Source organism: Watersipora subatra, chromosome 9, assembly GCF_963576615.1.
Source record: "Watersipora subatra chromosome 9, tzWatSuba1.1, whole genome shotgun sequence".
NCBI classification, from domain to species: domain Eukaryota; kingdom Metazoa; phylum Bryozoa; class Gymnolaemata; order Cheilostomatida; family Watersiporidae; genus Watersipora; species Watersipora subatra.
The window spans coordinates 52,814,474-52,826,596 of NC_088716.1; the positions used below are offsets into that span (position 1 = coordinate 52,814,474).

General features: G+C 38.5%; 1 protein-coding gene across 1 annotated transcript; it reads left to right on the forward strand.

Annotated features, from left to right (window-relative positions):
* Positions 1-959: 959 nt before the first annotated feature.
* Positions 960-11,106, forward strand: LOC137405204 (uncharacterized). Its single transcript, XM_068091432.1, has 4 exons — positions 960-1,173; positions 1,580-1,681; positions 8,830-8,943; positions 10,838-11,106. The coding sequence occupies exons 1-4, from the start codon at positions 960-962 to the stop codon at positions 11,104-11,106; spliced, it is 699 nt and encodes a 232-aa protein (XP_067947533.1).
* Positions 11,107-12,123: the final 1,017 nt, after the last annotated feature.

The window sequence follows — 12,123 nt, forward strand, 5'->3', positions numbered from 1 at the left end:
TTTAGAAATATAATTCTAAATCTCATACATATTTACAGGATGCACAACAACCATCAATATCTCTGCAATCAAACCTTACACGAGATTTGAGCAATAGTTTTTATTGTTGAAATTTTTTTAAAGATTTATTTAAAAAGTTCATTTTCCTATATATTTTTCTGATAAGCTTCATAAGAGGTATTGCCAAAGTCATCTGTTTTATTCTAAGTGAGTGGCAAGAGCTCTGTCATTATTGTCATTTTTAGTATTTTCAATAAAAAGACAATTTATCTCCTGCCTTTCTTTAAATTGAAAGGAATGGCAGCTATGTTCTGTTAAAACAGTCAAAGCTAGCAATACCACTATATCAATTGCTTTTTAGTAAGATTAATACACCGTGACCTAGTGGTCTATAACGTTTTACCTATGAACAGCAGGTTGGGATTCGATTTCCAAAAAAGCTACCAGAGGCATCCAGTCTTGAATCGCTCCTCCGCAACTGGTCGTGTTTCTGGCCATCGAGATTCCCTTGTCTCTGGACTTCGACATGTCCAACCAAAGTCACAGAGCAATTATTTGTGTAACAGTGCTTTAAACACACACACCCAGCCCCTGCTTGTCATAAGCTAAGCAGACACCATATTCGATCTACAAGAGATAGCTACGAATATCGATGGAAATTATGCTGTAGAGATTTTTTCAATGTACTATAGTATTTCCCCCTTATCTTGAATACACAGTTATAGGTAGATATTGATCTGAGCAAGTCATCAGTATCGTTAAGGGGTGAGTTTTCAATTAATTAGTTTCAGAACAAACGAACCACAGAAAAAGTTTTCGTTAGGAAAACTTGATCCCCCTGGCTGTTATCTGTACAATCTATTGATGCTGTCGATAGCACAAGTAATTTCATCATTTCAGCTATTATCTCCAAACAGATTAGTTTCAACTACGTGCAGCAAAAAGTCGGCAGGATAATCATGGCGAGCTCTTCCAACAAGCACATTTTGGTCGAGACAGTGGGAAAAGTAGAAACAGCTATCAAAGACCTCCGAGAACATAGTCTACTGAGTGTTGATTGTGAAGGGGTAAGGTTGGGACGTGAGGGGGAGTTGTGCCTCTTGCAAGTTGCTACATCTTCAAAGATTTACTTGTTTGATATTGTGGCTTTGAAAGAGAAGGCTTTTAGTACAGGTGAGTGAAGTCAGAAACAGTTTGATAAGCTGTTAGGATGAGGTTAAAATAACATAAGAACAAATTTGCTAGCAACTCCTCAGTGTAATAAAAGAAAGGCTATGATTGCTATAGTATCACCTCAACTTACAAGTTGGTCTAATGTGTTAATTTGGTCCTGCTAAAACACCTATTATTATCTGCTCATTGAAGACCTAGATATGGTCTGTACACACAGGTACAAGCCTAGCCCTACATCCATTTCAAAATACTATGGACTTCTGTTAGTAGCCCCTCTTACAACTACGAATGAATGCTATGATACCCAATGCTTCTTCATTGAAGCACATCATAAATTTAAACCTTGTTACCTGTTATGCTTAAACCTTAGTATTTTATTACCTTGTGATTCCTATGTATTTATCAGGTCTGAAAGACATTCTAGAAAGTTCTACTATAACAAAGCTCTTATATGACTGTAGAGAGGACTGCAATGCACTGAAATACCAATACGATGTAGAGGTCAAAGGTCAGTAAGTATTGCGTAAATTGCTAGTATTGCTGTAAGTTGGGAATACATATATGTCAAGAACTCCCGAAACCCCTAGCCTTCTAGCTGGGTGCAACTATCTGGAGAGTGAACAATTTTTTTAGAACTACATGAGTGATTTTCCTGAATCAGGTTTCCTAGAAGATGGCTGTACTAATTTTTTGAAGGAAGTAGATCCATTGTTCCTGTGAATGGGGATGGTAAGACAACTCTGGTAATTTGAGCCCACTTCAGTTCCAAAGTTATACACATACACAGTTAATGAGAAGTACGTACACAGGTAATAAGAAGTATGTACACAAGTAATGTAATGAAAAGTGCGTACACAGGTAGTGAGAGGTACATACCCAGGTAAGGAGAAGTACATACACAGGTAATGAGAAGTAGATGCACATGTAATGAGAAGGTAATGAATACACAGGTAATAAGAAGTACATACACAGGTAAAAAGAAGTACATACACAGGTAATGAGAAGTACATATGCGGGTAAGGAGAAGTACATACACAGGTAATGAGAAGGCATAAAAATATAAAATTGTAGATATTAAATTTTTGGGTTTTTCTGGGATGTTATTTGATCATCCCTGACTCTCAATAATCACTAAGCGGTACGGAGAAATGTGCAAGTACACTTGCAACTTACACTTAGTACTTACAAATATACGTACAACTTACACTTACTATTTACAAGTACACTTACTGCTTTGTCTGTCAATGTATTTAGTCTAGCACCAACTAACCTATGGAAGGTTCTAGAAATAACCAATCTAGTTCTCACTTCATGCCTTTATCACTGATTTATTCAGAGTTCATCTCTCCATTGATAATCTCTTTATTGATAATCTCTCTATTGATAATCTCTTTCCTGCTATACTAACTGTGATTCACTTAAGACCAAACTAATGGTGATGTAAAGCTATATAAAATGGTATTCCATAATCTTTGTAAAGAAAAGTGCAATCTTACTGTTGATTTACAGGAATAGAAGACATGCAGATATTAAATGCTCTGCAAATGAAACTCACTGGTAAAAGGAGTGACTGCGTATCAGGACTGCAGAAATGCTTGGACTACCACATGAAAGGTGAATTACTATGCATAAAATGGTTTTAGCACATTATTTAGCAAATTTTCATTCCTTTCGAAATTTTCTTAACATTCAGCGGTAAGTGTTGTTTTTTATGTTTTCAATGCCACTTTTACTGTTGGCTGGACAAGGTTTATGTCATGCTACCTTATTTTAAGGAGGATATTTAACACACGAAGGGTGTCAAAATATTCTAATAAGCTTTAAAAATCTGAATTGTTTAATTTTGGAGTTGCGTTCTCAATCTATTCCCGTTACATTACCAATTTTATTTCACATACTTCCATACAGTTACTATATGCTTAATTGTTCGAATTTAGCTTTTGGCGGACAAAAAAAAGCTTTCCTTGACCCATCCTTATCCGCTTCCGACTACGCAAGCTCAGTTTTTGTTCGTCAACTGAAGTTGGAGCACGCACTGTTTCACAGAATTCTCTCTCTTCAGTTTCCAGCTTTAAATATGGCAGGTACGTATCATGTTTGTCCCTCCTTGAGAGGGACAGCATACCCCTTGCCTTCCTGTCAAGGGGTAGTCAATGGACGAGTTCTTTTATACTCCGAAATCGACATTCTCTTACCTTGACTCGGTTGATTTGCACCCGACCTAACCTTCGCCCTGTCCTTTCGGAAGGGGATACCCAAGTTGGAATCTCCTTGTCTCACCCTCTTTAGCTCGGAGCACACGTGTAAGCCTCCTCATGAGCTATCGGTGGGATATCTGTTATATCAGAAATACCTAACTGAAAGGTCTCTGTTTATAATGGGTTGTCAGGGCTCTCCTTGATCAAGTTTCCGTACCGTTGTGTCTTGAAACTTGAGAAGGGGGTTCGTTACTTTGTTGTTAACGAATATGTCAGATACCCCTTGCCTTCCTGTCAAGGGGTAGTCGATGGACGAGTTCCTTTATACTCCAAAATCGACATTCTCTTACCTTGACTTGACTCGGTTGATTTGCATCCGACCTAACCTCGCCCTGTCCTTTCGGAAGGGGATACCCAGGTCGGAATCTCCTTGTCTCACCCTCTTTAGCTCGGAGCACACGCGTAAGCCTCCTTATGAGCTATCGGTGGGATATCTGTTATATCAGAAATACCTAACTGAAAGGTCTCGGTTTATAATGGGTTGTCAGGGCTCTCCTTGATCAAGTTTCCGTACCGTTGTGTCTTGAAACTTGAGAAGGGGGTTCGTTACTTTGTTGTTAATGAATATGTCAGGTCCTTCTCTTCTCTTTGACAGACAATCAAGAAGCAGAAGACCAGCCTCAACCAGTGACCGTTGATGATGAAAACGGGACAGGGGAAGATGGCAAAGACATGTCCTTGAGGGAGCTGAAATGGAACATCTTTGAAGTACTCCCGGATTCCATACTACCCCCTCCAGATCACAAAGTAAAGAGGTATGGTAGCTTCTATGTATATCTAGTTGATATTGGTTATATTCCATGTTGATATCATGATAGATATAATGGTTACATCGTCTTATAGATGTACATGATATATATCTAGTGAATAGATATTTATGAGTACATAATGACATTTTCTGTTCTCGTAGCAAGACTATCACCGAACAGATGCTATCTCAATACAGACCACAAGATGATGACGATACAGACTATAGTCTGCCCTTGTCTCAGGTCATGACTTCAGCCATAGAAGAGGTCAAACACCAGAAACAAGCCTTCACATCAAACTACCAAGTACAGGGGGACACTCTCAAATCGTCTTACAGCCGCACTGACGAGGACGCTGCTCTTCTGGGTAAGGCATCTAACAAAGCCCTCATTCCATGCAAATATATCGAGGAGATGGAGACCCTTACAAGGCAGTTGATGCTTGTTGCTAGCCATTCAGATTGGGTCCTTGGCAGCTCCGTTGCGCTTTTGCAACAGGGTGATACAGGTGCAGTCATCAGATCGATTGAGAGCTTATGTCTTGCACAATCCCATACTGCTGCTTTGCTTGCACGCTTACTTGCTAATTTGGTGCATGTCAGGCGAGATCAGTTGGTCTCTACCTCTGCTCTTTCCTCTGCCACCAAGTCTTCTTTGCTAAAGCTTGCCATGCCGCTTAATTCACCACTATTTGAAGGGAAGTTGGCTGATTTGACCTCACAGGATGCATCGACAGCATCCAACAGAGCGTTGATATCAATAGTCAAGCAGCAAAAATGGTCACTACAACCAGCTCAACCAAAATCAGAGAAAGAAGGTGACACTGGTAAAAAGTATACTTTTCAAAGTAAAGGAAAGGCCCCACAGAAAGGCAAATCCTTTAAGATTCCCAAGAAGACCGTCGAAAAAAGTAGGCGGCTGTCTCACCAGTTACTGGCAGGTATGGAACAATCTGCCCAGTGCCTCTACTTGGCTAACAGATCTGTTAAAACACGATTTACGTTTAAACACAAAAGCCCCTTTAAATTATCCAGTACCACAAACACTCTCAGAAGACTTGGTATCGGAGCTAATGGTTTTAGAGTCCAAAGGTGCCGTAGAACCTGTCACAGGGGACCATGAGGGTTTCTACAGCCGAATATTCTCAGTACCGAAGACAAACGGGCAGTTGAGAATAATTATAGACTTATCCAGATTGAACAAGTGGTTCACTGCCCCCAAATTCAAGATGGACAACATACAAACTCCTCACCTACGGCAATGGGGTGTGACGCTGTTAACATACCTAGACGACTGGCTGATCTACAGCAAGTCAAGGGAGGTCTTACAGTCCCAGGTTTTGACCGCTACCAACCTGCTACAGGACCTGGGATTCCATATCAAATACGAGAAGAGCATGCTAAATCCCACACAAGTATGCACATTCCTAGGCTTCAATATAGACCCCACAGACGCCTCTGCCTCAGGATGGGGAGATATAGTCTGCGAGGAAACAGCTCAAGAAAGGGGGGGAGTCGAGGAAAGAAAATTCCACATAAACATTCTCGAACTCCCGGCACTCTACAAGTGCCTTCAAACTTTTCAGAAGAGTTTGCTCGGAAAAGTGGTCTTGTGCCAGATAGACAATGCAACAGTCGTAGCCTATGTAAAGAAACAAGGAGGGACCAGATTGCCACAGCTATGTACCCTAATCTGGGAAATCCTGCACTGGTGCGACGAGAGGAAGATCACATTGAAGGCATGCCATCTGCCTGGCAAACGGAATGTTATCGCAGACATGTTCAGTCGGGTGACTTCACCAACAGAGTGGTCTCTACACCCTCAGGTGGTCAAGATGATTTTCAAACAATGGGGCACTCCAATGGTGGATCTGTTTGCATCCAAGTTGAACAACAAGCTACCGATATACTTCAGCTCTATGAAGGACCTTCAGGCAGCAGGAGTGGATGGACTGAGTCAACCATGGGACAGACTGTGGGGTTACGCGTATCCTCCCATAAACTTGCTTCCCCTGGTGCTGAGGAAAATTCTCCATTCCCAAGATTGTCAAATCATAATTATAGCTCCAAACTGGCCCAGACGGAGTTGGTTCACAGGACTGTTAAGCCTACTGGCATCCAGACCGCTGGAACTTCCTACAATGGCGAAGCTCCTGAAACAGAACGGAGTATACTATCAGGGGACAGACAGACTGCAACTTCACGCCTGGATGCTGTCCAGCAGACAAGATGCAAGGAAGGCATTTCTCGAAAAGCAGCCTTTTATGCCACAAGATGCGTCAGGGAGTCTTCATCAGCCGTCTATGATGGGAAATGGAAGGTGTACTCTGATTGGTGTATTAGAGAGGAGAGAAATTCGCTCGAGCTCACTATCTATGATGTAACTGACTTCCTTATCTATCTCTTAGAGGAGAGAAAGCTGTCAGTGAGTACAATTAAAGGCTACAAGGCTGCACTGGTCAATACTTTAGGTAGATCTTTCCCGACAGGGACCGAGGACATAATCAGGGAGATGCTGAGAGGCTTTGCCGCTTGCTCTCATAAAACCATCAGAAGGCAACTACCAAAGTGGGATCTCACGGTCATCCTCCACCACCTCTCTAAGTCAAACACAGATTTGAGGTAATTCTAGTTGTCTTATACTCACTAATCCTGCTCGCTTGCTGCTTTCTATCAGCATGTTACAACGCTTGTTGTACACACTACACACTGATACTGCTTGCTTGTTGCTTTCTATCAGCTTGTTACAGCTCTTGCATTAACTTGGTGCTGACACAACAATTTATAACTTGTATTATTTTTCAGGTCGCTATCCCTGAAATGTGTGTTTCTTCTAGCCCTGAGCACTGGGAGGAGGAGATCAGAGATCCATGCCCTCACTAGAGAGTCCATCAACATCTCTGAAGATACCATCCAACTCGGAGTTAATCGCGGCTTTATGGCCAAGACACAGAAGGCAAGCGATCCGGAACTGAAAATCCTCGTTAGAGCTAACCCAGGAAATCCAAACCTGTGTCCTTATCTGACATTACTAGAATATCTGACAGTTACTAATGATTTATGTGACAATAATGGTAATCTGTTTCTGTCTTACATCAGACCTCATAAACCCATCACTCAAGATTCTGTTTCAAGATGGATTTGTTGTGCTATTAGAGACTCTTATAAAGTTTTAGATATGTCTTCTCTACCAGAAACCAATGCCCATGAGGTTAGGGCTATAGCGGCCTCTATGTTCATTTCAGATGATAATAATGTTGATGACATTTTAGCCACTGGCCTATGGTCAAGCAAGTGGTCCTTTCTGGGACACTATAAAAGAGATATACCCTGGGACCTGTCCCAATTTAAGTCACTGGTGGTCGTTAATAAAGTGTTGAAGCTCTAATCTACACCCTTATCACTTTATACCCAAGACCCCTACCATGATGATTGGGTCCTTTGGTACATACTATCAGACACTCCACGAGTAGATAAATTCCTTGGGTGAGGAGTTTTCCCCTCCTATCACACCTTATGATGAAAAGGGTTCGGGGTGATATCCTTTAGTATCCCCTCCTTTGACCCTTACATTTTAATCCGCTTAGTGAATTCCATACAAGACAACTCCTGCCCAGCCACCTGTATCTGTGGGATTCTATTAAGCATATAGTAACTGTATGGAAGTATGTGAAATAAAATTCAAGATTTTTTATAGTAAAATCCAATTTTATGATCATACTTACCATACAGTTACTAAAGACCCACCCTTCCTCCCCACGGGAGTTGCCTTCTCTCTGCGTGCAAGTTGACTCACAAAACTGAGCTTGCGTAGTCGGAAGCGGATAAGGATGGGTCAAGGAAAGCTTTTTTTTGTCCACCAAAAGCTAAATTCGAACAATTAAGCATATAGTAACTGTATGGTAAGTATGATCATAAAATTGGATTTTACTATAAAAAATCTTGAATTTTATGTACAATGTAGCAAACAGTTGACCAATGTTCACACAGAACCAGCTGCTTTAAGACAGAGAGGAGGTTGGGCCCAAAGTGTTTTTTCCTTTTATTGCCACTGTATATACATAAAATTCCAAAACTGACAGTGCGACAAAGTTAGTTAAAAGCTATATTACAAATGAGGACTAAAAATAAATCAATCACAAGTTTATTTCATAAATTTATATTACATGTACATTGATATATAGAAAAACCTTTTGTATTTTTGAAGCCTTTTGTGGTGAGCAGTTTTTAAGGTTGTTCAAATACTTCTATTATAAATATTTCTTCTGTATTACTATCATATTAATACCACTTTTTATATTTGACAAAATCTTTTATTTCCAAAATGAAACATTTTATTACTAAAAGTTTTGCTTGTGAGAAAATTTTATCGAATTTTTAATGATATTCATGTCACTATTGCAAAAGCTTTTCCTAAATGCTTTTGAGTGACACCACTATCTTGATATACATGTACTACATATACCTCTCTACCATCTTAGTGTCTCTCTTTTGCGTAACTGTAACAGGTGTGCTACAGTTGGCCTTCAATCATCTGCCAGTATTAAGAATGGTACTCACGTGATAACTTTATGAGCATTTTTGTTAGCTATAACTAGTCTATGTCCTATCGTGCCGCTGCCATCAGCTATTTCCACATGTTTTTTACAGGATGTGGGTTCTCAGGCTATCAGAAGGAGAAAATGCACAAAGCATTTGCTGCTGATGATTCTCTGTGGACAAAGAGACCTCTAAGCACTGAGCTCCTGACCTATGCGGCAACAGGTGAAATATTTACCTCGGGCTGGTATTAAAGGGAAATTCACAAGTATGGATATCTATAGATATAAATGTCAGTCTGTCGTCGTTCGGTCTGTCCAGCTATAGTTATTAAAATCTAGGAATGAATTATTCACTTATTGCTGGATTTGATCTGGGAACCTTCCAATCACCAGGCAATAACCTAACCAACTAAGCTAACCGAGATGCAGTTGATTCATTAGGCGATATGAGTCATTATCTCACCTATGAGTTAAAATATGCATAGCATTCTGAGTTAGCAACATCACTAAAGCTTGCTCTCACGGTTCTTATTAATAAGTTTAGGAATACGGGTGGTAGCTTACTTAAATTAGTCATTGGCAATGTGCCAGGCTGATAGCAAATAGCAGGCAACTACATTACCTGCAACTGTTTATAAGCTGCTTTTAATACCCATGCAACGCCAATCATTTCGCTAATTTAGTATAAATCAACAATTAAAAAGTGAAAATAGCTGTTTCGGCACACAAAGCAACCCAAAAATGTGCTTAACTAAATGATTTACCTCTTTAGAGAAGTTGTTACAGTTTTTTAACATGAGATATTAATTCGAAATCAGGATAAAATGCAGCTAAACTGCTTTGAGTTCACCTGCTCAATAAACAGCATGAAAAATAAAAATCTACATTCAACATTTTTTTCTTGGAGTGTTTCAGTTAAAGATAGTAATAAAAACTATCTTAAAATTATATTGTATCAAGAAGATAAAATAAAAATTTGTGCACAAATAAGTTTTCACACATAGTAAACTGTAAAATTAATGACATCACTTTTTGTTTTTACATAAATAGAACAAAAATATTGTTTCAAACTTGTATTAGAACATCAAACACCACTTTAAATGCACTTTAACACAATCAATACAAGGAAGAAACAAAGAGAGCAAACCAACTTATAATAACAAAATGTATTACTTTCTTTATAAGCCAGTTGGGAATAGAATTATTTCAAATGGCTATTTTTTCTTTGCAAGTTGTAACTCAGTGAGCTAAAATACCTGACTTTTAATACGCAATAAAAGGGTTTCATTATCACAAAGACAGTATTTAGGGCAGTTAACTTCGAACTCTTTCTTCAGCTCTAAAAATAAAATCAAACTGTTAGTTGAGATGATTGAAATTGGAGGTGTAAGTTGTGCAAACACCTGTATTGCTGTCAGTTTAGGTCGACGATTGTTACAGATGTGTTGTACCTCAACACTCTGAGAGAGAAACTGTATGCACGTATAGCCTTCCAAGGTTGTCGCGAAGATTTGGTTGCCGTGGTGAAGTATGCTTCACAACGCTATGCAGACTTCATGACCAAAAATAGTAAGTTGTCGAAGGACTTGTAGACTTCAACATAACATTTATTTTTGTATTTCTGATTTTTTGTATTTTAGTAGCTGAAACTGCACATTCATCACTCCTACTGAAAAAAAATCATTTTATTTTGATAGCGGGAAATAATATGAAAAGTTTTGTTTATAAAAATAGTTTATCCCCAGTTTGTACCAACAAACAATGAATCTCTGTCTTTTAAAAAGCTTCACTGCTGGTATATACAAATACTGGCTAATGGCTACACTTTGAATTGTGTTTATATCAGATTGGTCAGAAAAATGCATATCAGGAAAGACGCACTTTGTAATCATGCATCTCTTTGTATTAACTGTGATAAACTACAGCTACATGTAATAATGATAATTTTTGTTTTGACTATCTCACTACAACATTAAGTACTTCATTACTAACTTAGATATCTAGTGAGATGTCCATAATTGGCTAATAGATAACTAAATTTGGGTTGATTAAAAAATCTAATCTTTATTTGTGAAAACTCGGGCATACGAGTTGCTGAACCTGATACTATTTATAAGGTGCATATTGGAGAGACAGTCCGTACTTTCGTACTGCCAGACTGCCTGAGAGGATAATTCCTGAAGTTTCCAAACTAGGATCAAAGCTGACTTTTACACCTTTTCCTGACACTGGGGACATCTGCAGAAGCTGTAACTGGAAGACAATCGTCAGGCCAAGCAGACAATGCAGACGATGTTATCTGATCGACCATCCTGCTGAGTTTGAGTTTCAATATCGACCAGCTGAAAAGCCTCGATACAATTTTTATGATGGCAATATCTATTAGTTTACGACGTTTTGAGTTGTTATAGCAGAAAAGTTTGTTTTTAAGTTTTTTGTTTTAGACAGTGTGTGTTTTGAGTTTTAATATTATTTATTATATATATTATATTACTATCACTAGCAGAAGTTTTGATTTATAAGAAGTTTTAAGAGCTGCTTACATTGATGATTTAAACATGTTCTGCTCAAATACAAAATTAGATCAATTCAGGCACACAAAGCACTTATGGAACATCTACAAGTATAGGAGGTTTCCGCTATATCTACTTGTTCCTATGCATATTTTTGAACAGCTTTGCTTGAGCACTCTATTGAAACCTTTGGTACATATTTTTTTATACCCACTTGAGTATTGATTGTGATCCAGGTATTTTGGTATGAGGACAAGCAATTTACCAATTGGAAGAATAACACTCAATATTTTTCAGCCTATTAGATATTTCAATATATATGTTTGTTTAGTTGAAGGTTCCAAAATAATTCTAAATATTTTAAAAGTACTGCAACATTCAAGTTATCAACTGGCTATCACCGTGTGTGATTTTGTATTAATATCTTTATTCAGTTTATTAGTCATTTAGCTAGAGAGCTTCATGTATATTATACTATATATGCCTATTAGCTAGAGAGCTATATGACATGTGTGCCATATAGCTATAGCTATATTACATGGCATATTATGAGTTAATAGCTCATAGCTACATACGGTGTACAAGTCTTCACCATTTTCCTTTTCATCAAAGTGGGCCTCTGGCTCTACTATTAGACTACTAAGGGCATCCACATTTCTGTGTTTGTTGATTTTCCTGTATTTGATGATGTATTCTTGGTTAGCTATCTTGGTTTTGATAAAAAAGCATAGCGCTCAGCCTTACTGATAAAGCATCACAAAAAATTCCAATTTTCAGTGAAGGATCAAAATGTGTTAACACTGTGTCTAATATGTGCTGTGTTAACACAGCACATCTTCCTGAGTTATGCAAAACTGCCTTCTTCATTAGTTCCTTACTTTAATAGTACA

What these genes read in the sequence shown, in the direction of transcription:
- LOC137405204 (XM_068091432.1), top strand. Translation starts at nt 960, where the DNA reads ATGGCGAGCTCTTCCAACAAGCACATTTTGGTCGAGACAGTGGGAAAA. An exon ending in AGAGAAGGCTTTTAGTACAG is followed by an intron (nt 1,174 to 1,579) that starts GTGAGTGAAGTC and finishes TGTATTTATCAG; the next exon opens with GTCTGAAAGACATTCTAGAA. An exon ending in CCTGACCTATGCGGCAACAG is followed by an intron (nt 8,944 to 10,837) that starts GTGAAATATTTA and finishes ACTATTTATAAG; the next exon opens with GTGCATATTGGAGAGACAGT.